Source organism: Otolemur garnettii, unplaced genomic scaffold, assembly GCF_000181295.1.
Source record: "Otolemur garnettii isolate 467f Iridium unplaced genomic scaffold, OtoGar3 scaffold00282, whole genome shotgun sequence".
NCBI classification, from domain to species: domain Eukaryota; kingdom Metazoa; phylum Chordata; class Mammalia; order Primates; family Galagidae; genus Otolemur; species Otolemur garnettii.
This window is the reverse complement of record NW_003852677.1, coordinates 433534-455478: the sequence shown is the minus strand read 5'-3', so window position 1 is coordinate 455478 and position 21945 is coordinate 433534. Positions and strand designations below refer to the sequence as shown.

The 21945-nt window shown below is 47.6% G+C and overlaps 1 protein-coding gene across 5 annotated transcripts; it reads right to left on the bottom strand.

Moving 5' to 3' along the window:
• Nucleotides 1–284: 284 nt before the first annotated feature.
• LAS1L (LAS1 like, ribosome biogenesis factor) lies at nucleotides 285–21208 on the bottom strand. Of its 5 annotated transcripts, none has more exons than XR_002771338.1 (15): nucleotides 20881–21208; nucleotides 20098–20223; nucleotides 19120–19189; nucleotides 18292–18373; nucleotides 17155–17436; nucleotides 16769–16815; nucleotides 15717–15826; nucleotides 13290–13375; nucleotides 12889–12939; nucleotides 12390–12596; nucleotides 11898–12045; nucleotides 9031–9143; nucleotides 6236–6765; nucleotides 2723–2873; nucleotides 285–596 (listed from the first exon to the last, which is right to left on the bottom strand). XR_002771338.1 is itself a non-coding variant. In XM_023508847.1 (15 exons), the coding sequence occupies exons 1-15, from the start codon at nucleotides 21069–21071 to the stop codon at nucleotides 583–585; spliced, it is 2175 nt and encodes a 724-aa protein (XP_023364615.1). In that variant the 5' UTR covers nucleotides 21072–21208; the 3' UTR covers nucleotides 285–582. The 5 variants fall into 5 exon arrangements, 4 of the variants coding, with proteins under 4 accessions (XP_023364615.1, XP_003803203.1, XP_023364616.1 ...); XM_023508847.1 differs by lacking the exon at nucleotides 9031–9143 and adding an exon at nucleotides 772–851; XM_003803155.3 differs by lacking the exon at nucleotides 9031–9143.
• Nucleotides 21209–21945: the final 737 nt, after the last annotated feature.

Sequence of the window (21945 nt, the reverse complement as noted above, 5' to 3'; positions counted from 1 at the left end):
CTTCTGGCTGCACTCAGTAGCCAGCAACACTTCTCTGAGGCCTGATGCTGCCTCCCATCATACAATAGCTGAGGGGAGCAAAAATGGTTTGAGGAGTCAGGCAGAAGGTATGGGAGGTAGCTGGTTGTGGAAGCAATCAGGGCCAATGGGCCCAAAGGGTTTCAAAACCTACCTCCTGCTCAAAGCTCTGTTATAATCCCACCTTCTCTGGAGCCCCCACAGTAAAGGGAAAACTGCATTGGTCTACCCCAGCACCCACCTCCTTCATCTCACAAACACCAAAATAACAGTTGCCTGTTTAATTGTTTTTAGAAACAAAACAAACCCAAAAGACATTCAAAATTCCATTGTGGTAGAAAGCTGTGTTGATGTAGCTGATCCAGGCTGTCTTTCAGGTTGTCTCAGGGAACACTGGGGCATGGGCTGTTGCCCTGGCAGGGCTAGATGAACACTTGCACCAGGACTGACATCAGAAGAGCTGCAGGTCAGTTTTGAGCCCATGCAGCTGCCCCTGGCTCCAGAGAAGGCCCTCAAAGTTGCTGCTGCTGCTGTTACTGCAGTTTCCACTGCTGACACCACAGGTCAGGCCCAGGGTGCTGAAGAGAGAGTGGGAGGTCAGTCAAGGAAGGAGGCAGCTTTAAGCTCTAGATGCGCCAAGGGCACTTGACATGTGTTATCTGTGGGAAAGGCCCACCCTCTTGCCTGGCTTTATAAAGTAAGGACTGGAGGAAATATGACAGACTTCAGATGAGCCTCAGGGGTAGCTCTGACCTCTCCTCAGTTCAGGAAGGGATCTATCTTCCTCCAGGAAGGAGTCGAACTTTTCAAATGAAGCTTTACGCAGAGTCCAACTACATAAACCAGATTAAAGAAGAGCTGTTTGGGTTGAAAGAGGGGAAGGGACTTTAATACTATCCCACCCCCAGGAAAACACTGAATGTAGCTTTTTTTTTTTTTTGAGACAGAGCCTCAAGCTGTCCCCCTGGGTAGAGTGCCATGACATCACAGCTCACAGCAACCTCCAACTCCTGGGCTCAAGCGAGTCTCCTGCCTCAGCATCCCAAGGAGCTGGGACCACAGGTGCCCGCCATGCCTGGCTATTTTTTGGTTGCAGCCGTCATTGTTGTTTGGTGGGCCCGGGCTGGATTTGAACCTGCCATCTTAAGTGTATGTGGCTGGCGCCTAAGCCACTTGAGCCACAGGCGCCAAGCCTGAATGTAGCTTTCTTAACAGGGCCTCCTCCTAAGGTTCTAGAACTTGGGGGCCCAGAGGAATCTGGCGCTGAATTCTTCCCACACCTAATAGTTGGTTAAGCAACTAGGCCCTGTTCCCATCCCACAATTGCAAGATTGCCTCTAGGGATAGTGGCTCTGCCTTCCCTCTTGCTGCCCTGCTAAAAACACTCTTGCTTCCACTGCTTCCTTGAAAGTCAAAGGTCCTTTAGCTGGATGTAGGTAACATCATCTTTTCCCGTAGGCAGATTCATAGTTACATTACTGCCACTGAATAAACCCTTAGAGATGCTCTAGTTTCATCCTTTCCCATAACCCACAATCCTATAGATAAACTGAGGCCCAGAGATGAGAAAGGGCTTGCCCAAGGCTACAGAGCCAAGTCAGGGGTGGAACTGACACAAGAACAGAGGCAGGCACACCCCTTCCCAGAAGAGGAAGCCTCCTTACTACAGGGTACGTGGGGAGCTGGGCTGGATAAGCTTTCTTCTTGATCAGCTCTACCTGCCCACACTTCATCCTTGATGCCCTGGTGCTCAGAGAGCCAGTCTTACCTAGGACCAGGCTAGTTGGGACTGAGGGGAGAATGAGCCTCTTTCTGACATGTGAACCCCACTGCCAGCTACAAACTACCTGGCTTTTCCAACTGCCTCTTCTCTTCTCTAAGAGGTTTGTTGCCCTCTGGCCTCAGACAGAGTCCATGGCATTGCCTTGGATATAGCTTGCTTCTGGGGCCCTTGGATTCTATGGCCCTCTTCCAGAATGCCCATCTCCCAGGGAATGAGCTGACAGTACAAGGATAAACTCTCAATTTCAGGAGCCTATAGGAGTCTCTCTCTTTAGTGACAATGGCCCAACATTCTGGAATGTATAGGCCTTCTTGATGGGCTCTTTTTTTGTGTTACCAGCATAGCCCCTCAGCAAGGGCTGCTTGATTCTTGGTTTCCCTTTTGATCCAAGGGCTCCCATGCCTGTGATCCCAAAGTGAATTTCAAAGGAGAGCAGGCCCTGCTACCAAGATGCCTACACAGTGTGGGGAAGCCTACTGATTACTCTGTGTACTTTTGAACAAATTCCTTCCCTTTTCTGGGCCTCAGTTTTATTTTCAGTAACATGAGAAAGCTAGATTAGAGTATCAGTTCTTGACCTTTTAGAAGTGGTAGGCCCTATAGAGAATCCATTGAATGCTATGGACCTTTCTCTTCCCAAAATGCACGTGCAAACAGGCACACCCACTCTCCCACATGCATGAACTGGATGCAATCTGAGGTGTGCCAGGACCACTATGTCACTGGCTGTCCACACTGGGAGCAGGGAGTCCTAGCAAGAGCCCAGCCAGGGACTGGAGATCATACTTCACTTTTTTAGGGACTGAGTGGGACAGTTACCTCTTCCCACTCTGCTACCCCATTTTGTCTCTTTCCCTCCTGCAGGCAGCAGAAAAAGAGAAAAAAAAGATCCTAAAAGATCCTGCTGCTGTGGGCACTCACCCAGTCTTGCACATTGGGCGTTCCAGCCGCTGCTCTAGCACAGGCTGGTCCAAAAGATACATGGTGTCATAATTCTCCAGCATGAGCTCTGCTGGGTCCTCGGTCTGACCTGGCATTCGGCCTAGGGGGAATGTGTCCCATCGCACGTCTTCTGTAGAGCAAAGGGAGGTGGCAAGAATGGGCTGACAAGCTGGTTCTCTTGATTGGTACACAGGCCAACTGCCCCTGTACATCTACCCATCCCACTTAACCATCTCTGCAAGGGCAGGATCTCTGAGTTTATCTCCAAATGAGTACCCCACCATACATCTGCACTCTACCACACATTCTTTATGGCCTTTCTTCCCCTCTACATGTTTATATACATACACATACACAAACAAAACCAGACACATTTTTGTTGCTTTCTGCTCTTTTCCCACTTCCCCAGGTATGTTCCCACACAGACAACATCTTTAGATGGGCCTGTATCACTGCCTCTGCCTCTCACCCTCAACCCTATTCCCCCGTGTAGACTGATAGACAGACAGACAGACACACACACCCCTGGTACCCTTGCCACATCCTTTCTTAGTAGCCAAGCCTGGAGATAGACATACATACACCCATAACTACACCTCAGGGTAGTCTCTCAGAGGGAGTACGCTAACCCCGTCTCATGCAAGGTCTTCTTACCACAGATGCACACTTAGAGAACACTCCTCTTTTAGAGCAGGGCTGTGTCACTGCACATGCCACCCCCATGGTCACCCAAGTATGTACCTGGAAGCATACGTACCAAACCCATCACTCATCCAGTTTCACTCCCTGCCCCCCAGATCTCTCATTCACTAGCACACAAACCACAAATCTTTAGGTCTCTACTCCCCCACATGAATGTACATACACACAAACACAGAGAGAGAGAGAGACATCAAGGGTGCACTGGCAAAGCTATTGCCTGGGTAGAGCTCACAGCACCCTCCAACTCATGGGCTTAAGCAATTCTCTTGCCTCAGCCTCCCAAGCAGAGGACTCCAGGCTGGGACTACAGGCACCCGCTACAATGCCTGGCTATTTTTTGGTTGTAGTTGTCATTGTTTGGCAGGCCTGGGCCGGATTCGAACTCGCCAGATCTGGTGTATGTGGCTGGCACCTTAGCCGCTTGAGCTACAGGTGCCAAGCCACATTTACATCCCTTGCCCATGGCACACAAACATGCAGATATACACTTTAGGTTGGGCCAGGCCATGCACTTTCCACCCCTCTCTCTCTTATCACTTAGACAACCTCCACACAGTATTATATTAAATTTCCCTCCTCATCTTCATACAAATGCACCGAGTGTTTTCAAGTGAAGCCTTCGCCAGTGAGCTCCACAGATTCTGTTTTTGGCCTCCTGTATCTCCCTGATACTCAAATAATTCTCCCTGTCATAATGCCCTTAGGATTCTGTGACATATTAACTAACCCCCAACCAGATATTTATGTAACCTCGAGAGAAGCTCCTCAGGAAGGGCTATTGCTCTTCCTGCTCACCACTGCACTGGTTCTCTTATAGAAAGCTGTGCCTGTCTTAACACCCTGTATTACCCTATGATACAGATACAACTTCATGTACAGAGGCCACTCCCCATATAGGCTCTCTGTCATTGACCTGACCATGCATCACTAACATCCCTAACCCTGTCTACATCACTGCTCCTGCCCCTTTAGCCACTTTGTACATGTCTTCTCAGTGATAGCATGGACACACAGGCCAACTCTCACTACTAGTTCCCATGTCCCTCCATAGACCCCCACCTCTCATTGCTGTCATTTTTTCTCCCTCATACAGATATTTCTTGGTCTTCATGGTTCTCAGTGGCTGATTCCTCTTCCAAACATACATGACTGTACATACATGGTTACACCGCTGCATGACAACCTGCTTCATCATGACTTCTCCTTTCACTGTTCCTTCTTTGCTTTCCTTTTTTTTTCTTTACTGACAAAGTCTCATTCCATCACCCTGGATAAAGTTCTGTGGCCACAGCAACCTCAAACTCTTGGGCTCAAGTGATCCTCTTGACTTTAGCTTCCTGAGTAGCAGGGATTTTAGGCACCTGCCACAATACCCAACTAATTTTTCTATTTTTAGTAGAGATAGGACCTTGCTCTTATTCTTGCTTAGACTGGTCTAGCACTCCTGAGCTCAAGAAATCCACCCATCTCAGACTTCCAAAATGCTGGGATTACAGGGATGAGCCACCCCACCCAGGTTTTCCCTTCTTTTCTCTCTCTTATAAATACACAAACACATAGCCGGGCATTGTGGCCGGTGCCTGTAGTCCCAGCTACTCGGGAGACTGAGGAAAGAGAATTGCCTAAGCCCAAGAGTTTGAGGTTGCTGTGAGCTGTGATGCCACAGCACTCTGCCGAGGGCAACAACAACACAAAAATAAAGACACATATACACAATTCTGCCTGAGCCAATGCCTCTCCCTTTCAATATTTAGAGACCACCAAACATAGACCTCCTTAGCCTAAAAGATTTCTGTCAGTATGCCATGGTTTGTCTAGCAAGTGAAGGTACAAACACAAACACCGTCTCTCACACACACACAGACATAAACCTATACCCCCATCCCTGGCACTAGGGCCTTTACAACCTAGCCCTTCCAAGTACATTCATACAAAGACAAAAGTCACACTTTTCCCCTTACACCAATTCACTGCCTCCCCCTGACTCTCTGCTATTGCCTACCCAGCTAAACCACACCCAAATCCAGCTGTTCTCCCTCCCTCCCTGAGGCTCCAGCACATAGGTCAGGCCCCTGCCTCTGGTGTGTACACATAAACACATCCCCATGCTCACACACCAGTTTTTCATTCCTCCTGGGTCTCTCTGCTTTGAGGTTCCTGCTCCCTAACCTAAAAAAGAGTACTACAAAGACCATCCTGAAAGGAGCAGATTCCTATCACCAACCCTTCCTGTAACTCCCTCTTGGCTTTGGTCTCACCAACTTATGTGCTCACCTGAAAACCACAGTACTCCTTAGTTTCTCTTCTGATTTCACTTCACTGACTTAATGCCCTGGGTTCCTTCTGTCTAATACAGCAAAATCCTATCTCACCATCACCCAGCCTCCATGTGTACACAGACACACAAATGTACACAGAAGACAGTACATGTCTCAGTGTACATGAAAAACACATGCACATGAAAAATATACATACATATATACCCCCTATCTCTCACTTTCTCCTGCCTCTGTGTTATGACCCTGTGCCCATATCCACACCATTCTCTCAGAATATGCTCGCTACATAAAACAGCCAGGAGCCTGACAGTGGTCTCTTCCATGCTCATATGCTCCATCCTAAGGAGGGGGAGAAGCTAGCTGTCATCCATGTACCAGGGTGCCTCCCAGGCTTGCCTCAAACTGGCTACCTCCTGCTACTTTCTCTTTCCTATGGGGTGGGAAGCCTCAAGAACCAGCCAGAGAGGGAAGAAACTGATGCAAGGAGAAAGAGGATCATCAGGCTTCTTACCTGAGCTAACCTGCCATGCAGAGCCCTGTAGAGCTCCTCTTTTCTGTGCCAGGAGCCTGGCATTCTCGGTAGTGGGGGACTCCTGCCCTGTAGAGATAGGCCCCACCTCCATTCTGTCTTCATCATCATCACCATTGTCATCATCGTCGTCATCATCGTCGTCATCTTCATCTTCTTCATCCTCTTCCTCCTGGTCATTTTCTTTCTCCTCCTCTTCCTCCTCCCCCTCCTCCTCTTCCTCCACCTGGTCTTGCAAGACCACTTTCTCTTCCTTCTCCTCTTCTTTGACATCATTAATGCTTCCCTGTGCCTCCTGCTGCCGAACCTTTCCTTCAGACCCAAAGCTGGAGCCAGTTGGTTTGAGGCTCCAATACAGGCTGTCCAGAGTATATGGAGACTTCCCAATGGGGGAGGCCTCGCAACCCTCCTGCACCAGGCTGTTTTCACCACTCTGGGTATAAATGGAACAGATGCGCAGCAGCTTCTCCTGCTCTCCGTCTGGCAGGACCTGCCCCATGGCTTTGAAGATGCTGAGCAAAGGGAGGGATGGAGTAGGAAAGATTCAAAATCTGAAGTCACTTCACACCCCAATACTCCAGGGTTTGAATTTGGTATCTGAGCTTCCAGACCTGCCTCTGAAAGGCAGTGTAGTAGAGCAGACAGAACATAGAAACAACAGAACCATGGACCCTGAATAAGCTCTGTGGTTCATATCTGTGCCTCACTTCCATTCTCAGTAAAATTAGGACAATAATGTTACTTAACATATAGGGTTGTTGGAAGGAGTAATAAGAAAGCTCACATAGAATGCCTGGCACAGTGCCTGGCACATAGTGGGCATGCAATAAATGATAGCTATTAATCTGCACTGAGATGTTATGTAAATACACAATAAGCCTATAGGGCTAGAAATGAGAATGGAAAATCTCTCTCCTCTGGCTTAGCTGAGCACTCTGTCCTAAGCTCCAAAGATATGCCTAGAAGTGTGCTGAGCCCTTTCTGCATAGAACACAAAGTGTGATCCCTTTATGGGAGCAGCTACAGCCCAGCTCAGAATGAAAAAAAAAAAAAAAAAAAGAAAAAGAAAAGCAGAAATTGACAAGACAAAGCAGGATGTGGGAGGCAGGCCATATGAGCACTTAGGACCTACTATGGGCACTGCGGGGATTGGGAAGGCAGAGAGTATAAGGGCAGGAGATAACAAGGACGGCATGCAGGAGGTAAGGCCCAGGAGGCCCAGAGACGAGGGCTAGCACACAGTATTGCTGCGTGTGGTGAGAGTAGCCCAGCTAGAGGGCATGGCCCATGATGAGGAGCCATGGGAGGAAGAGAAGGCTGGGAAGGTGAGAGTGAGTGTGTGTATGTGTGTATGTGTGTGTGTGTGCGCGCGCGCATGTGTGTACGTCTGTTGGTTTGGAGGGGGTCACCTGTCAACTCTGAGCACAGGTGAAGATCACCATGGTGATGGCCATGTCGAAGCTGGCCTGGAAAGGGCAGCCTGGAGGCAGGGAGACCAGGGAAATTGTTCCCACAGTTCAGGGTAAAGTTGGGGAGGGCTGACCTGGGGCACTAGCAGTGGAGATGAGAGGGAGAGAAGCTGTAAAGGACACACAGACAAAGAGCAAGGCTTGGTGACAGATGGCAGGGTCAGGCAGAGGAGACTTAAAGATGATGATACCGTGCACACAAAAGACGGCGCTAACAGCAAAACCAACAGACACAGAGCTGCTGGGAAGGAGAGCTCGAGGGAAGGAAGAAGGCGAGTACCCTTCACAGAGCCTCATATAGAACCTGTCATCAAACAGGCATCTGGTCACTGCTGGACACACAGGTGGGTGGGGTGGAGGAATGGAGAGTTTCCTTCTGGATGTATCGAGTTGGAAATAGCTCTGAGAGATGGAAATGGGTTGCTGAATGTAGCTCATTTCATGAGAGGCCATCAGGTCAGCAGACTTCTTTCTCTGTAGATACATGCAGACCAGTCGCTGGTCTGTTGGGTTAGGGGTGGAGGCTAGTGGCTCCACTGGGAGACTAGGAGAGCCTCTCTACAGAGCTAATTTCATATTATGAAAGAATATTGGCTAGAATTAAACTGATATTGGCTGGCTGGAGGAAGCTCTTGAAAAGCTGCCAGCTTTATCAGAGGAATAGCCAGGGAGAAACTCTCTGTCCTCTTCATTGTGGTCCATTAGTGTGATTAATTTATCTTGAGTTGTCTAGGCTGACCAGTAAGATGCAGAGGTGATATGAATCTTAAACTGTATCCTTTTCTTTGGTTATGCCTGGTCATAGCTCTGGACTGAGAAGGTCATAGGCTGATGAACAAAGATCAACTTTCGACTCATATGACCTGGGCCCAGATCCCTGTCCCACCACCAACAAAGTGTATTTAAGTCATGTCACTCACTCCTCAGAGCCTCAATGTCTTATCTGTCAAATAAGGGCGTAACACCTCCAACCTCCCAAGATTGCTGTGTCAAATTAAATGAAATAACCTCTACAAAAAAACACAGCACCATACCTGACACTTAATTGTGAATGATATCCTTTTTATTTTTTCTCTGGGGAAAACAAAAGCCAAGTTCTATGTGTCTATAACATATGCTTTCTGCAATAGTGGAGCATTATAGAAGAGAACAAGACTAAAGGAAGGCTATCTGGATTCTGGTCCCAGCTCTGACTTGCAGCATAATACCCGGGTAAATTCTCTGTTCCTTACTCTGTGTAATGGGGTGATTAGGACTGCATTCACTGATTATCTGGGAAAGGGAGGATCTGTACACAAGAAATCATACCCAAGAAAGGTGCTGTTACTGCTGGCATGTGTCGCATCCCTCTGGTATGCTTGGGTTGGGAGATCTCTGTGGTCCAGACTTCTCCAAGACCAGCAGCTTCCACTCTGCAAGCACTTAGGATTGGAAAGTACCTTGAAGGCCACCTATCCAAACCTCTCCATGCTGCTCTTTTCACTCCCTCCCCACCCATTACATACATATGCCATATTCCTTCTGGACTTTGAAACTTCATTATTTCTCCTCAGTGAATTTTTCAAATTCCTGCTTTCTGTTGTTCTTCCTGACTCCTCCAGGCCCTGTTTGTTCTCCTCCCAGTTTTCCACCCATCCATGTCACTTCTAGCCTGTAGCACACACATCTGGTGATGGGGCTATTTGGCTCAGTTCCATCTCCTGGAGGTCTTGTGTTGGCTGACTTTGTCTACAAGGCCACAACTTTTATCTTATAAATCCTTCTGTGTCTCAATTGCAATCAGAGTTCAAGAAAGACTTCTGGACTCAATAGGGTAATCAGGGACTAAGAGGGTCTTGGCATCCAGACTCCCACTTCATTCATTACCCCAGTCATTCCCACCAAGGATAGCAATGCTGGCAATAAGACAGCAGAGCACAGTTCAGTTCAATGACGTTTACTGAGGCCTGTTTGGCTCCTGGACTTGTGTTGTGTCCTGGTGCACATACAGAAAATGCAGAGCCCTTGGAAAGCTTATTCTGATAGAGGGAAGGAGACACTAGGGGAAGTAGACACAGCAACACAAAACCTCAGATTTGGAAAGTATTTGAGAGTTAACAGGACAGGGTAGATGATGCTGCCTGCCAACAAGTGAGATAGGCCACGGAGGAGGAAGATTACTTTGGAGTTGAGGTGGTGAATAAGATGACCAATTCTCTTTTGGTCACAGTAAAATGCCTGTGGGCCATCCAAGGGGTGATGTCCAATATATAGTTGAGTATAGGAGCCTGAATCTCAGGGGAAAGGTCTAGGCTAGATAAAGAGATTTGGGCTTAGCACTTTATAGGAACTAGTAATAAGCACAGGCATTACAAGGAGGGAGTGGTAAACAGCATCAATGCAGCAGACATAGAGACTGACAACGGCCCACTGGATTTGGTAATCATTAGGAGGTCAAGGCAACTTTGGGGGTGAATGTCAAATTGCAGGAGACTGAGGAGTAAGAGGGTAGTGAGGAATTCGAGACTGTTGAGTGTAGACTACTCTTTTGAGATGTTTTGATGGGAGTGAGGGAGTGATGAGCTGCTAATAACCCAACAGAGGGATGCAGGATCAAAGGAAATTTTGCTTGTGTTGCTGTTATTGTTTTTTGTTCTGTTTTGTTTTAAGATGAGAAAAACTCAGGCACGTTCATAGGTTGAAGAGCAAGAGCCAGCAGAGTAAAGGAGAGGCTGGGGTGAGGCCCCAGTGATGCTGGCAGAGGTGTCTCCAGAGCACAGGTGGAGGAGCAGGCTTTGAGGCAGGGCAAGGCCATCTCATCCTGAGACTGGCGAGAAGGTTGAGTGCAGCCGCAGATCAGTTCACGAGGGCTGGACCTCAGGTCGAGGGGGCCCTGCTGGATGCCTCCATGTGCTCGAGGAAGCTAGGGTGAAATGGGAGAGGGGGAGGGGCTTGAGGTGAGTGGTAAGGGTTTAGAATAGTCAGGAAATGGGAGAGAAAGTGGTCAGAAAACAAGTAAAAGTTCAGACAAGCAGAACTGAGGCCTGGCCCAAGATTAAAAACCATACCTCTGCAATGGCAGCAATCCGCAGGGCTATGTGGTTTTCTCCAGCAGAGCTCAGCTACCCGGGCTGAGGAGCAGGGAAAGCAGAATGGGGAAGATCAATCCCAGCTCAGGGGTTTGCAAGTCAGATACGGCCAAAGGCTGGGCAGAGCTGAGGTTGCTAATGATGAGTGGCTGAATTGATCAACCACAAACAGGATCGAGGGGAAGCAAGGTCCAGGGAGGTAGGAAATGGAGGGATGGAGGCTTGGATGCAGGCAAAGAGCAGATGTCATGAGATGCAAGGGTGAGAACTAGAAGGACAAGAGGTGGTGGTCACCGAGGGAGATGCTGGGATGTCAGCTTTCAGAGGTGGAATAGCTCTGAGAGATGGAAATGGGTTGCTGAGTGTAGTGGAGAATGAAAGTCACCGGAGTTGAGGAGCTATAGAGTGTCATATGGGTCACCCAAATGAAATAGATATTGCTCCAGAAAGCAGAAAGAGAATCAGGTGCTAAAGGCTTCCATGAGTATGAGGGAAGTGACTCAGGGTTAGGAAATGACAGAGAAAAGGAAAGGAAACAACCACAGGTATTTACAGGAACCAGTGCAATATTCAGTTTGACCACAGAACCCAGGGTGGATTGGGTAAAGGGGACTCACAGGAGATACGGTTATCATGCTAGGTTGGGCCAGAATCAGAAAGATCTTTGAAAGTCAGGCTAAGAAGCCTAGACTCCACCAGCAAGGCAATAGGGAATCCACTAAAGGTTGCTAAGCAACTATCAGAAGTATACTTTGGGTATATAATAGAGGAGACAGCACTGGGCTTAGAGTCAGAAGACCTGGGTTCAATAATAAACAGCAGCTACCATTTATTGTGTACTTACTCTGTGCAGGCCACTGTGCTAAGCACTCTAGGGGGATTGTCTCATCCATTCTCATACTGGACTCAGTTCAGTAAGGTTTTATGCTGTATGATATTAGGCAAGAATACCCTCTCCCTTCCCTCTCTGGACTCAGTTTTCCCATCTGTAGGTGGAATGAGGACTGACCTAGACTGTCCTTGAAAGGGCCCTTCCAACTTGGCCATTCTAGGGCTGTGTGGCTTGTAGGGCCTCACCCTCTTACCAGATGGAATTAAGAGACTTACAGCTGAAGGAGTTGGGGGCTGGCCCAGCAAGGTGAGCCCAAGCAGGACTCCACCACCTGAGGCCAGTCAATTGAGGTGGAGCAGTTAAACAGCCTCCAGCTCCTCCTTGCTTCCCACTGGCTTGCAGAAAATCGACGAGCATTCCGTCCTGAGAGAGAAGAGAAAGCCTGAGGAGAAGGAAGCAGTGAACCCCCCGCCCAACTTTCACCTTGAAGTTTGGCTCTGTTCTTCCCCATCCCCAAGTCTCCCCATCTATACTTCCCAACTGCTCAAAGCATTTAGGGTACTTTACCCCAGCCCAGTTCAGTTGGTGCTAAGAAGAAAAAGGAAGAGGGAAATTTTCCACTGTTGCCATAGGGCCCAACTGGGCAAACCTAAACCTTTAACAAGGGAAGTGTCCACCTGGTACTTCTCAGCAGAGAGCTGAGGACAGTGGCAGATGTTCCTGCCTGGGCTGCCTTAGGCCCTGGGTCTAAGGCTAGTCTCCCTCACCAGTTTTGGTGTTGGCCACGATCAGTTCAACGGTCCATCTGAGGATGTAGGTGGGCCGGATCCCACTGTCCCCCAAGGCTGGCAGCTCAGAGAACATCCTCTCCAGCAGGGCCTGTGTGAAGGTCTGGGAGTGCAGGCCCCTAAGCAAGGGCTGCCAGAACTGAGAGAATGGCTTTGGTACCAGGATGTCACTCAAGTCCACGTTTTCTGGTTTGTAAGGGACATCCATTGGGGAGGAGAAATAAATGGAAGAAAGCAAGAAAAAGCAACAGAGAGAGAAAAAAAGAAAGCACACCAGAGCAAGAGAGAAAGAATGTTTGTGTGCATGCACATGAACCAGCCCCGCCAGCACCAACAGAGTTGCCACCACAGAAAATAAGGAAAGAAGAGAGCAGAAAAGCAGGGAGAGAGAAGCCAGTTAGTATCTGGCAACAACTGACTCAAAAAGATTAAAAGAAAAAGAGCTCTGGGTCTAGCTTCAGCTTTGTTAATAACTCACTGTGTGACTTTGCATCAGTACCTTCCCCTCTCTGGACCTCAGTCTGACCATCTGTAACATGAGGATGTTAAACTAGACTTCATAAGGCCCTTCCAGTTCTGCTATTCTAGCTCTCTAGCTAGAAGCTAAATCACAATTAACATGGTACAATAATGGCATTAACACCCCACCCCCACCCTACCCCCACCCAATCCCACTCCAGATCACCTAAGGACAGCCCCACAAGTGTCATATCAGTGGAGCTATGGTTTTCTCAGCCAGGAGGTCTGTGAGGCTTCTGGAAGCTATGATATGACAGGACAAAACCCTTGCCCCCAGCCCAGAGCCCCTCAGCCTACCCCTGGTGTTCCCACCCAGGAAACACAGAGCCCTAAGACTGCAGTGAGGCCCCAGGACCCCACCTTCATAGTCTATCTGCAAAGCTGCCAGCTGCTCAAATGTGGGGATGAGGAAGCCGTCATCTAGAAAAGCATCCAGCACAGCCTCCCTGGAATAAGAGGATACTAGTTTAGCAAACTGAAGCTGGCAGAAGACACTCTCCTACTCTGTCACCCACCTCATTGGTGGGTGAGGTAGACTTCTGGCAAGAGCAGGGGCAGCACGCAAGTAGGAGAGGGGAGGAAGGCAGTTGAGAGATCTGAGACTTCAGCCTCCTAGGGAAGAGCTAGGACAGAAGCTGGGATCAGTGGGTTTTGAACAAAAATTGGCCAAGCACATGCTGATCTAAGACACATAATGAAGGCAGTAGTGGCTAAACAATCCTTAAAACAGACAGAGAAAAGCCTCTGGTCACCAGAGGAAGGAATTAAATGCCTAGGATCATGGAGTCAAGGGCTTTTAGACTTCAGTTCCTCCACGTCTTTTGGTTTCTCTTGACCATTCTTCAGTTCCATCCTCCGGAAGGCTGCCTTTTTTTAGATTCTAAAAGTAGAAACCTTGGAGATTCAATTGCTGGACCAAGTATGATCCACAGCCCTTATTCCTAGGGACTCCAAGAACTCAGAAAAATTCTAGCTCAAACCTACACCAGCAACAAAGGCATAAATACATTCATGATCTATGTATATGTGACTTAATAAAAGGAAAAAAATATAAAAAATAAAAAGAAAGAAAGCTGATTTCTCCAGAAGTAGTGGTTCCCCAAGAGGCTCTCTGCTATGGTTTGGATGTTTGTCCCTTCCAAATCTCATGCTGAAATTTGATCCCCAATATTGGAGAGTTACGGGGGCCAATCCCTCACGATGGTTTGGTGTCATCCTTCTGGTAACAAGTGAGTTCTCTCTTTATTAGCACCCCCCAACAAAGAGCTAGTTGTCAAAAAGAGCCTGACACTGTGCCCCAACTCTGCCTTGCTTTTTCTCTTACCATGTGCCATGTGATCTCCGCACACACCAGGTCCCCTTTACCTTCCACCATGAGTAGAAGCAGAAGGTCCTTATCAGAAGCAAATGCCAGCATCAAGCTTCTCAGAAGCCAAATAAACCTCTTTTCTTTACAAATTACCCAGTCTCAAGTATTTCTTTATAGCAACACTCTACAGACATTGACACTCTCCTCGCTGACTAGGCCCAGCGGGAGGGATGATTTACTAAGGTGCTTAGAGAGTTCCTTCCCTCCAGCAAACCAGGCTTGAGGACACAGCTGTCCTTCCATCTGTCTCCCAACTCCTTGGGTCAACATCCAAGAAGAATGCTTAAAGGACTGAGCCAGTTGCTTGCTCAGAACTACTACTATATAGAGCAGGGGTCCTCAAACTTTTTAAACAGGGGGCCAGTTCACTGTCCCTCAGACCATTCCAGGGCCAGACTGCGGGCCCCAGGACGAGTTGGCTGCTAAGCAGGACAGGCAGCGGCAGCAAAAACACCCGGTGGGCCGGATAAATGTCCTAGGTGGGCCACATGTGGCCCGTGGGCCGTAGTTTGAGGATGCCTGCTGTAAAGGCATAAAAATAACTTTTTCCAGCTGCTAAGGAGGCGACCTGTTGGCTGAAGAGTGAATCCAAGAAGCCCGGGCTGGGCAGACATCAATAAAACATCTTTGGAACTAGTATCCTGAGAATGAAAACTCCAGGGGCTATCACAGCCTACACTGATGACTCCCACCTAGGCCTGCTCTGCCACCTACAGCACCTACCTATACTCTCTGCTCCATCCCAGATTCCTTTCAACCTCTCCCTAGCTGCGAAGGTCTAGCAGTACCTCCAAAGGTTCTTAGTAGAAAGTTCCTCAAAACCCTTTGTACCTAAATTTAGGTAGAATGGCCCCAAGAGCAAAGGAGAAAAGAATGGATAGAGATATTATTCATATGCTCTAAATTGAGTTAAGCAGTATTTATTAGAAAAAAAGAAGGCTCATCACCATTCTGAGAGAAGGCCCTCTATGCCCTCAACTATTACTATCCAAGGGATACTGACACTCTCCAACAGCAGTTCAAAAGAAAAGATTAGCAGTGCCCACCACATATCTTTTACCTCAAACTTGGACAAGGCTAGGCAGTGAGGTGGTAAAGGTCAATGATTTTTCCTAGTTGCCAAGAGCTCCACATTCTACCTGACAGAAAGGAACAGGCTGACCAGAGGATGGATGATAGTGGGCACTCCAGCCTCTGGTAATTCTAGTGACTGAGAAGTAGGCAACTCCTACCTAGTGGCTGGCAGGAGTGGGATCAGAGGGTCATGCTGAATGTAGGGTCACTGTATGAGGGATCAGGACCATCCCTGTGATTTCATACAGCAGAGGTTGGCAAACTAGGATATGCAAACTGATTATAGTGGGGCTTCTACCTTCTAACCTAAAGAACAGGCACCCCCTGGTTACCTAGTTACATACCTGTTCTCCCATGTAATGCCCTTGAGCTCTGCCAGGATGCATTCTACACGTGGGGATGGGTTATTCCATGCCTTAATGGCCTGAGGTAAATGCCTAAATTTCTCCAACACCTGCTAGCAAAGAGGGTCCCATCAGAAGGCTGGTTCAGCCAGGCAACCCATTCCCACCTTTTCCAGGATCCCTTCACTTAGGACGTCTCAGCACTGCCCTGCAGAGGATAAGGCATGGCCTGAAGGGGTAGACCTCAAACTTCTGTATAAGCCCTGGAACTAAAATAACCTTTCAAATGTCAGACTTTCCCCTCCTTCTTCCTCCCTCTACTGAATTTCCTATGGCTCCCAACCATCAGATATCCCAATACTGAATTGTCTGATGGGGGTATTTGGTTGGAGATAGGCAGAGACCCTTAGGCTCAGAGTAAGGAGAGGCAATGGTTTATAGAAGAAGAAAGAGAATCAGAAAACCCAGGTTCTAATCCTGGTTCTATTATTAACTGTATAATGTGATCTTGAGTCTGTCCCTTTACTCATCTATGGCTTCAATTTCTTAGTCAGTGAAAAGGAAGGGTTGAGCTGAAATGGTTTATGTTATCGCCCTTCTAGGAAATCTCTTGCACCCCACCTGCTGGTCAGCTGCACAATTGTAGGGCTGTGCAACTACCCATTCCTGGTTGTTCCCTACTACCCAGTGGGGCAGATTATCCACAAACTTCATCATCTCCGTTTTATCAGTGTAGAGGATTAGGCAATTGGATTCAGCTCCTCTTGACTCCTTTTTAGTTCCCCTCTCTCTCTTTCAGATAAGTTCCCTCATGCTTTCCCACTTTTCTTTCTTCTTTTTTTTTTTTTTTTTTTTGCAGTTTTTGGCGAGGGCTGGGTTTGAACCCACCACCTCCAGTATATGGGGCCAGCGCCCTACTCCTTTGAGCCACAGGCACTGCCCTGCCACTTTTCTTTCAAATTCCTTCCTAAAACTTCTCTCAGGTAGCTGGCAAGAAGGAAGAAATGGCTATGGCAGGTGAGAGCACACCAGGGTCAAGGGTACTTCCTTACCTTAAATTGCTCCTCTTCATATGACACCAGCAGTTCTCTGGCTCTTTCTGGAAACAGAATAGGAAGACAGATAGGACTGCCAGCCCAGACCCTATTCCTGCTGGGATCTTGCTGAGCCCCTCTCAACTCATTATTTGTGTTGTAAATTGGGAGCCAGAATTCCTTCCCCTCCTACTACTTCACAGGGGTCAAGGAAGATGGTTTGTAAATCCAATGTGATAGCCACTACACTATGCAAACTGGCAAGGGAAGATGATTTGTATAATTTTTTTAAGGTGGGACTCACCACAGCCCAGAGGAAATGCTGAGCCAGGGAAATAGCCAGTGCTAACTCTAGACTGATCCTTCCAGGCTCATAGACACTCTCTGCCCCCAAGGGCACCTACCATATAGCTCTTTATGTCTCAGAGCCTTTTCAAAAGTAGAATCCACCTCTTTGTTGTCTTTGCTGTCACCATCAGTCCTGACATCTGACTCTGCATCTTTCTTAATGTCCTGAGGCTCTGATTTCAATTCTGTGATGGCATTAACAACATTTTTATCTTCTTGCTGGTCCTCTTCATCTGTCTCTTCTCTGTCTTCTTCTAACTCCCATGTCTCTCTAAGGCTATTCTCCAATTGGCGGCACCAATAGGCCTTCTGGAGCCAATCCAGGACAAAGTAGCAGCCTAGAGGAGGGGAGGAAGGCAGGCAGTATCATAAGACCAGCTATAGGCAAGCAACTGGCAGGCTCCCCACCTTCTCAGCCCCCAGCTTCATCTTGTGAGCATTATGGGAAGGTCTCAGAAAAGGGGCATGGCTCTAAGAAGGCTCAAGTCTCAAATATCCAAAAACAGCCTCTCTTACTCTGATCTATCTCTGTTTTTTGCTTTCCCCTGCTCACTATCACATTTCCTAGAAGTAACTAATACTGGATTTAGGAACAGGAAGTCAAATCCAAAAATGGGCTGACAAGTAAGAAAACTAGTTAGTTACATGGCCTTGACCAAGTCTTTCCCCTTTTCTAGATCTGTTTCCCCATCATAAGCAGCAAGGCTAAATCAGGGATTCTTAGCTGGGCTAGAGTAGGTGCCCAAAGATCTCCAGGCTTCACAGCACTGTTGTTGGCTCATGCCTCTCAACTCATCCATCTTCCCCAACTAGCATGAAGTAGATGAAGCTAATGAGGCACTAAATTTAAGGGGAGGCCAAAAACCTCTGTAGTCAAGGCTTCAAAACAAGGATCAGTTCAGTGCCCTGCCAAGCCATGTTGGAGCCTGAAGCAAAGGAGAAATCAGTAATAATAATCCTGTTTTGTTTAAAATTTTGAAATTCTGTTTATCCTGGATTTTTCCACATTATAATGTTATTTATCTTGATTACTGAAACTTTTGCCACTCCCTCTTCCTTAAATGTTGTGTACAAAGTGACTCACTTATCTCACCCCAGTCCCAGCCCTGACCCTGTGTGCCCCTCTACTCCAAGATCCCCCTAGCCCAGGTCCCTGGGCCTAACTTTGATAGATATAACCCCTGGAGACTCACCTCTGCGACAGTCATTTATATGGGGCATTTTCTTGTGGGTCAACTCATGACGAAGTTCAACAATCCAATCTGGAATGTTCACCTGATTATGGAGGAGGGCATGAGTACAAAAATAAGTAATATTAAAGTTGGAAGGAACTCAGAGATGAATGATTCTGACCTCCACCCCATTTTCCAGATAGAGAAACTGAGGTCCTGAGAGAAGATTCTAGTCTTAGTAGCAAACCCAAAATTAAAAACCAAGTCTCCTGATTCTTTTTTACTGTGCTATGGAGATGGTCTTGAAAATCACAAAAGGCATCTACCTCCCCCAAATACAAACCATTATCCTCCTACAAAGAGCTTCCTGTGAATGAGCATCAACAGTCACCTTCCTCAGCCTCTCTTCTTTCCCATCTCTCTCCCTGGTTATCTTTTACCCTTCCCTCTCTCCTACACCTCCAGTAGGAAGCTCCTCTGGATGACTGAGAACATGCCTGCTCTCAGGGTCTGTGTCAAATATACCACTCAGGGCAGGAATGTCTGGCATTTTCAACCTGCTTGGCTGAGCTACCTTCTCCCTCCAACTGCCACCTCTTTCATGTCCTTATCTACTAGCCCATTCTCAACAAGCTGCAGAGGCCAAGTCCCCTAAGATACTAGTCATAAGCAAGGGAACATTCTGGTTTATTTTACTTTTTAAGCTAGACACTGAGGCTCTAGGATTCTTTCTGAGCTTGGCTGATAGTTATGGTATGAGCTGGTCTGACTGTGTGCCACATTACCCCATGCCTTATTTAGCGAGCCTCTTGGAGAAAGAATTGAGCAAGGCCACTTTATCATACGTACCTCCTGAGCCAGGAACTTGAGGGGAAGCTTGGAAAACTTTGTCTTCCTCTCCGAGATAAGATTCACAAACCTGGAGTTGGAAAGAAATAAGTGGCACAGCCAAGGAACCATTTTACTCTGAACACCTTGCCGAGTTACTGACACCTTGCATTTCCACAACCTTTCCATTGCCTGTTCCATCTTGTTCTTATGGTTGGTGTCAGCCAGAGCAAGGATAGTTCCATCCACTCCTGTACTGAAAGTCATACAGATGAATAAGACACTGATCTGGCCTTGAAGAGTTTAGTCCAGGAAAATTAATCATGACATATTACACTAGAATGTAGTATGTTATAAATGCTAGAAACAAAGGACTACATCAAATGATAACATGGAGTACAATGGAGAAGGTAAAAAAAAAAAAAGCAAGGAACGATCTCAAAGCAGACAAAGAGAACAGCATATGAGATGAGCAAAGACTTTGACCCACCAGAAAACTCAGTGGCAACCTTTTTACTTATGTGTATGAAACAACTAGAACCACTATGTTAAGTCAGGAATTCCTAGCTCCACTTCCACAACTCAATAATCTTTCACTGTTCATGGAGGAGAAAAAGGAGAAAGAGTGGTGCTAGTATAGACAGGGGTAGAGTTGCAAAGTCCACTTTAAATCACAGCCAAGGGCATTCAGAAAAGTTCCTCTGGGTGATGAGTTAAAGGGGAAGAAAAAAATATCAGACTAATAGAGATCACCTGGTCTGAACCCCTCCCCCATATTCCAAGAGGGAAAGAAAAATGAGAAGACTTTCAGGAAAAGGGAAGAAAAAGAGAAATGTGTTGACAGGGGTACCAAAACCTTTCAATTCAAGCAACAATCACAAGCGGACCCACACTCAGGGAAATGCAGGATTTTGCTTCAAAACCTAAAGCCAAATTTTGTGTATCATGTGCCTCCCCCCACCAAGCCAACCCCTACCCTTACCCCCATGCAGGTCTTACCTGACCAATGCCATGCCATACAGCAGTCTAAGTTCATCAGTGCCCAAGCCACCAGTTACATCCATGAGCTTACAGCGTATCAGGTCAGCGGTAGAAGCCACTGCCAGGGGGAGTTCGTTGCCTAACCTAAAGGGCCACAGTCCAGCACCATCATAAAAGCCCCTTACATTGGTCCACCCTCCACCTCATAACCTAGGTTGCTGTAGGCTATTCCCATCATATACTGGCTCGAGTGCATGAACAGACACAAAACAAGAAGGTGGGTGATGAGAGGGTAATGTCTGTGGGATCCAACAGTATACAGGGCATGAGGGCTGGCTCGGGTGAACACAGGACACCTAATCGCCAGACTGTCAACCAACAGTGTCTGAACACATCTCCTTTCTTTCACCCTGAAACACTTAACCCATTCAGCTGGAGAAGTCCTTTATCCGTCAATAATCTGATTAGCCCACTTCAATCAATTTAAGGAGTAGATTGCTACTTACTCCTCAGGCCCCGCTGGTCCCTCTGGAACCCTCCTCAAATTGAGAGGAAGTCACTTTTCAGAGGTAAGGGGTAAAGGTCACAGATATGACAAGAGAATTCTTGAGAAACAACCCTACTTTCCATCCACAAATGGGATTAGTGCAAGAGCTTGGCTCCTCTTTACCTCCAGGCACTTGAAGAGGGGCATCAATAGGCAATTTAAGGAAAGCCTGGACAACACGGCTTTATAGAAACTCGAAAAAGAGGTGAGGCGACATCAGCATTCAGGCAAGAAGGCGGAGCTCGTCACATTACCTGCTCCTCCACACGGTGATGCGGTTCAGCGCGTACTGCTGCAACTTATGGTCGTCACAGAACAGATAAACCGTCACCTGGTCCCACTCGGCCCTACTGAGCCAGGCGACCACAAGGCTCTGGGCCCACAGTGTCGACGATTCCTTTACTTTGACACACTTGCAGTACCACGCACTCCACGCGAGATCCATCCTCCGGGGACCCGGACGTAGCCAGGCCTGGGATTCCCACCAGACCCTGGGCACAAGGCCAGTCCCTGTGCTGCAGCGCACTGCAAAGACTTCAGCTCAACGTGCTACCCTCACTCCAGACCGCCGCTGCGCCAGCTACCAATGGGAGAAATTGACCCTTACGCAAGCCCGCCTCCCAGCGTCGGCATAACCAATGGGAACATGAAAGATCGGGGACGGCTTAACCACACAAGAGAATATGTGTGAGCCTGCAGGAAGTGTTCTTTTCACAAAGCAACCCTACCAAGTGTAAGCGGTCAGCCTAAAGGTTCCGCTAACTTCCTGGTTGCTAATGGGCAACCTGACCCAGGGGTGTGTCTGGATTACAGAAGGAATTTTATTTTGCGCCCCTGGGCGGGCGGTGGAGGGATTTTGAGCAACCAATGCACTTCCTGGAAATGTGATTATAGGTATGTTTTTATTGCCCCGAACCAGTATCCAGCCCAGTAAAACATGGACACTGGAACGGTATTACAGGGGAAAATACCCAATATCTTTATCTAGATAAAGTTGGGGTGAGTAAATCTGCTTTTTTTGGCAGGTACCCACGGGTCCTGCCTTATAAATTGGTATCAGCCTATTGTTGCACAGTGATGCAAAGTCTGAATTACTGGGATGAGATTTATCTTACCAGCATAGAGGCTTGGGTTCTAGTCTCAATTTTGCTACTAACAGTGAGTCCTGTGTTGATGGAAAAGAAGCCATACTCTGTAAAATAATTTAAGGGGGTTTATTCTGAACCAAATTTTCAGACCATGACCCAGAGCCACACCCAAGACGCCTTAAGCAAGTGGACTTGCATTGGTGAGATTAGAGTTTGATTTTATGCCTTTTG

What these genes read in the sequence shown, in the direction of transcription:
- LAS1L (XM_003803155.3), bottom strand. Translation starts at nt 21,071, where the DNA reads ATGGATCTCGCGTGGAGTGCGTGGTACTGCAAGTGTGTCAAAGTAAAG. An exon ending in ATGAAGAGGAGCAATTTAAG is followed by an intron (nt 15,827 to 16,768) that starts GTAAGGAAGTAC and finishes CTTTGCTAGCAG; the next exon opens with GTGTTGGAGAAATTTAGGCA. An exon ending in TGCATGGCAGGTTAGCTCAG is followed by an intron (nt 2,874 to 6,235) that starts GTAAGAAGCCTG and finishes TTTGCTCTACAG; the next exon opens with AAGACGTGCGATGGGACACA.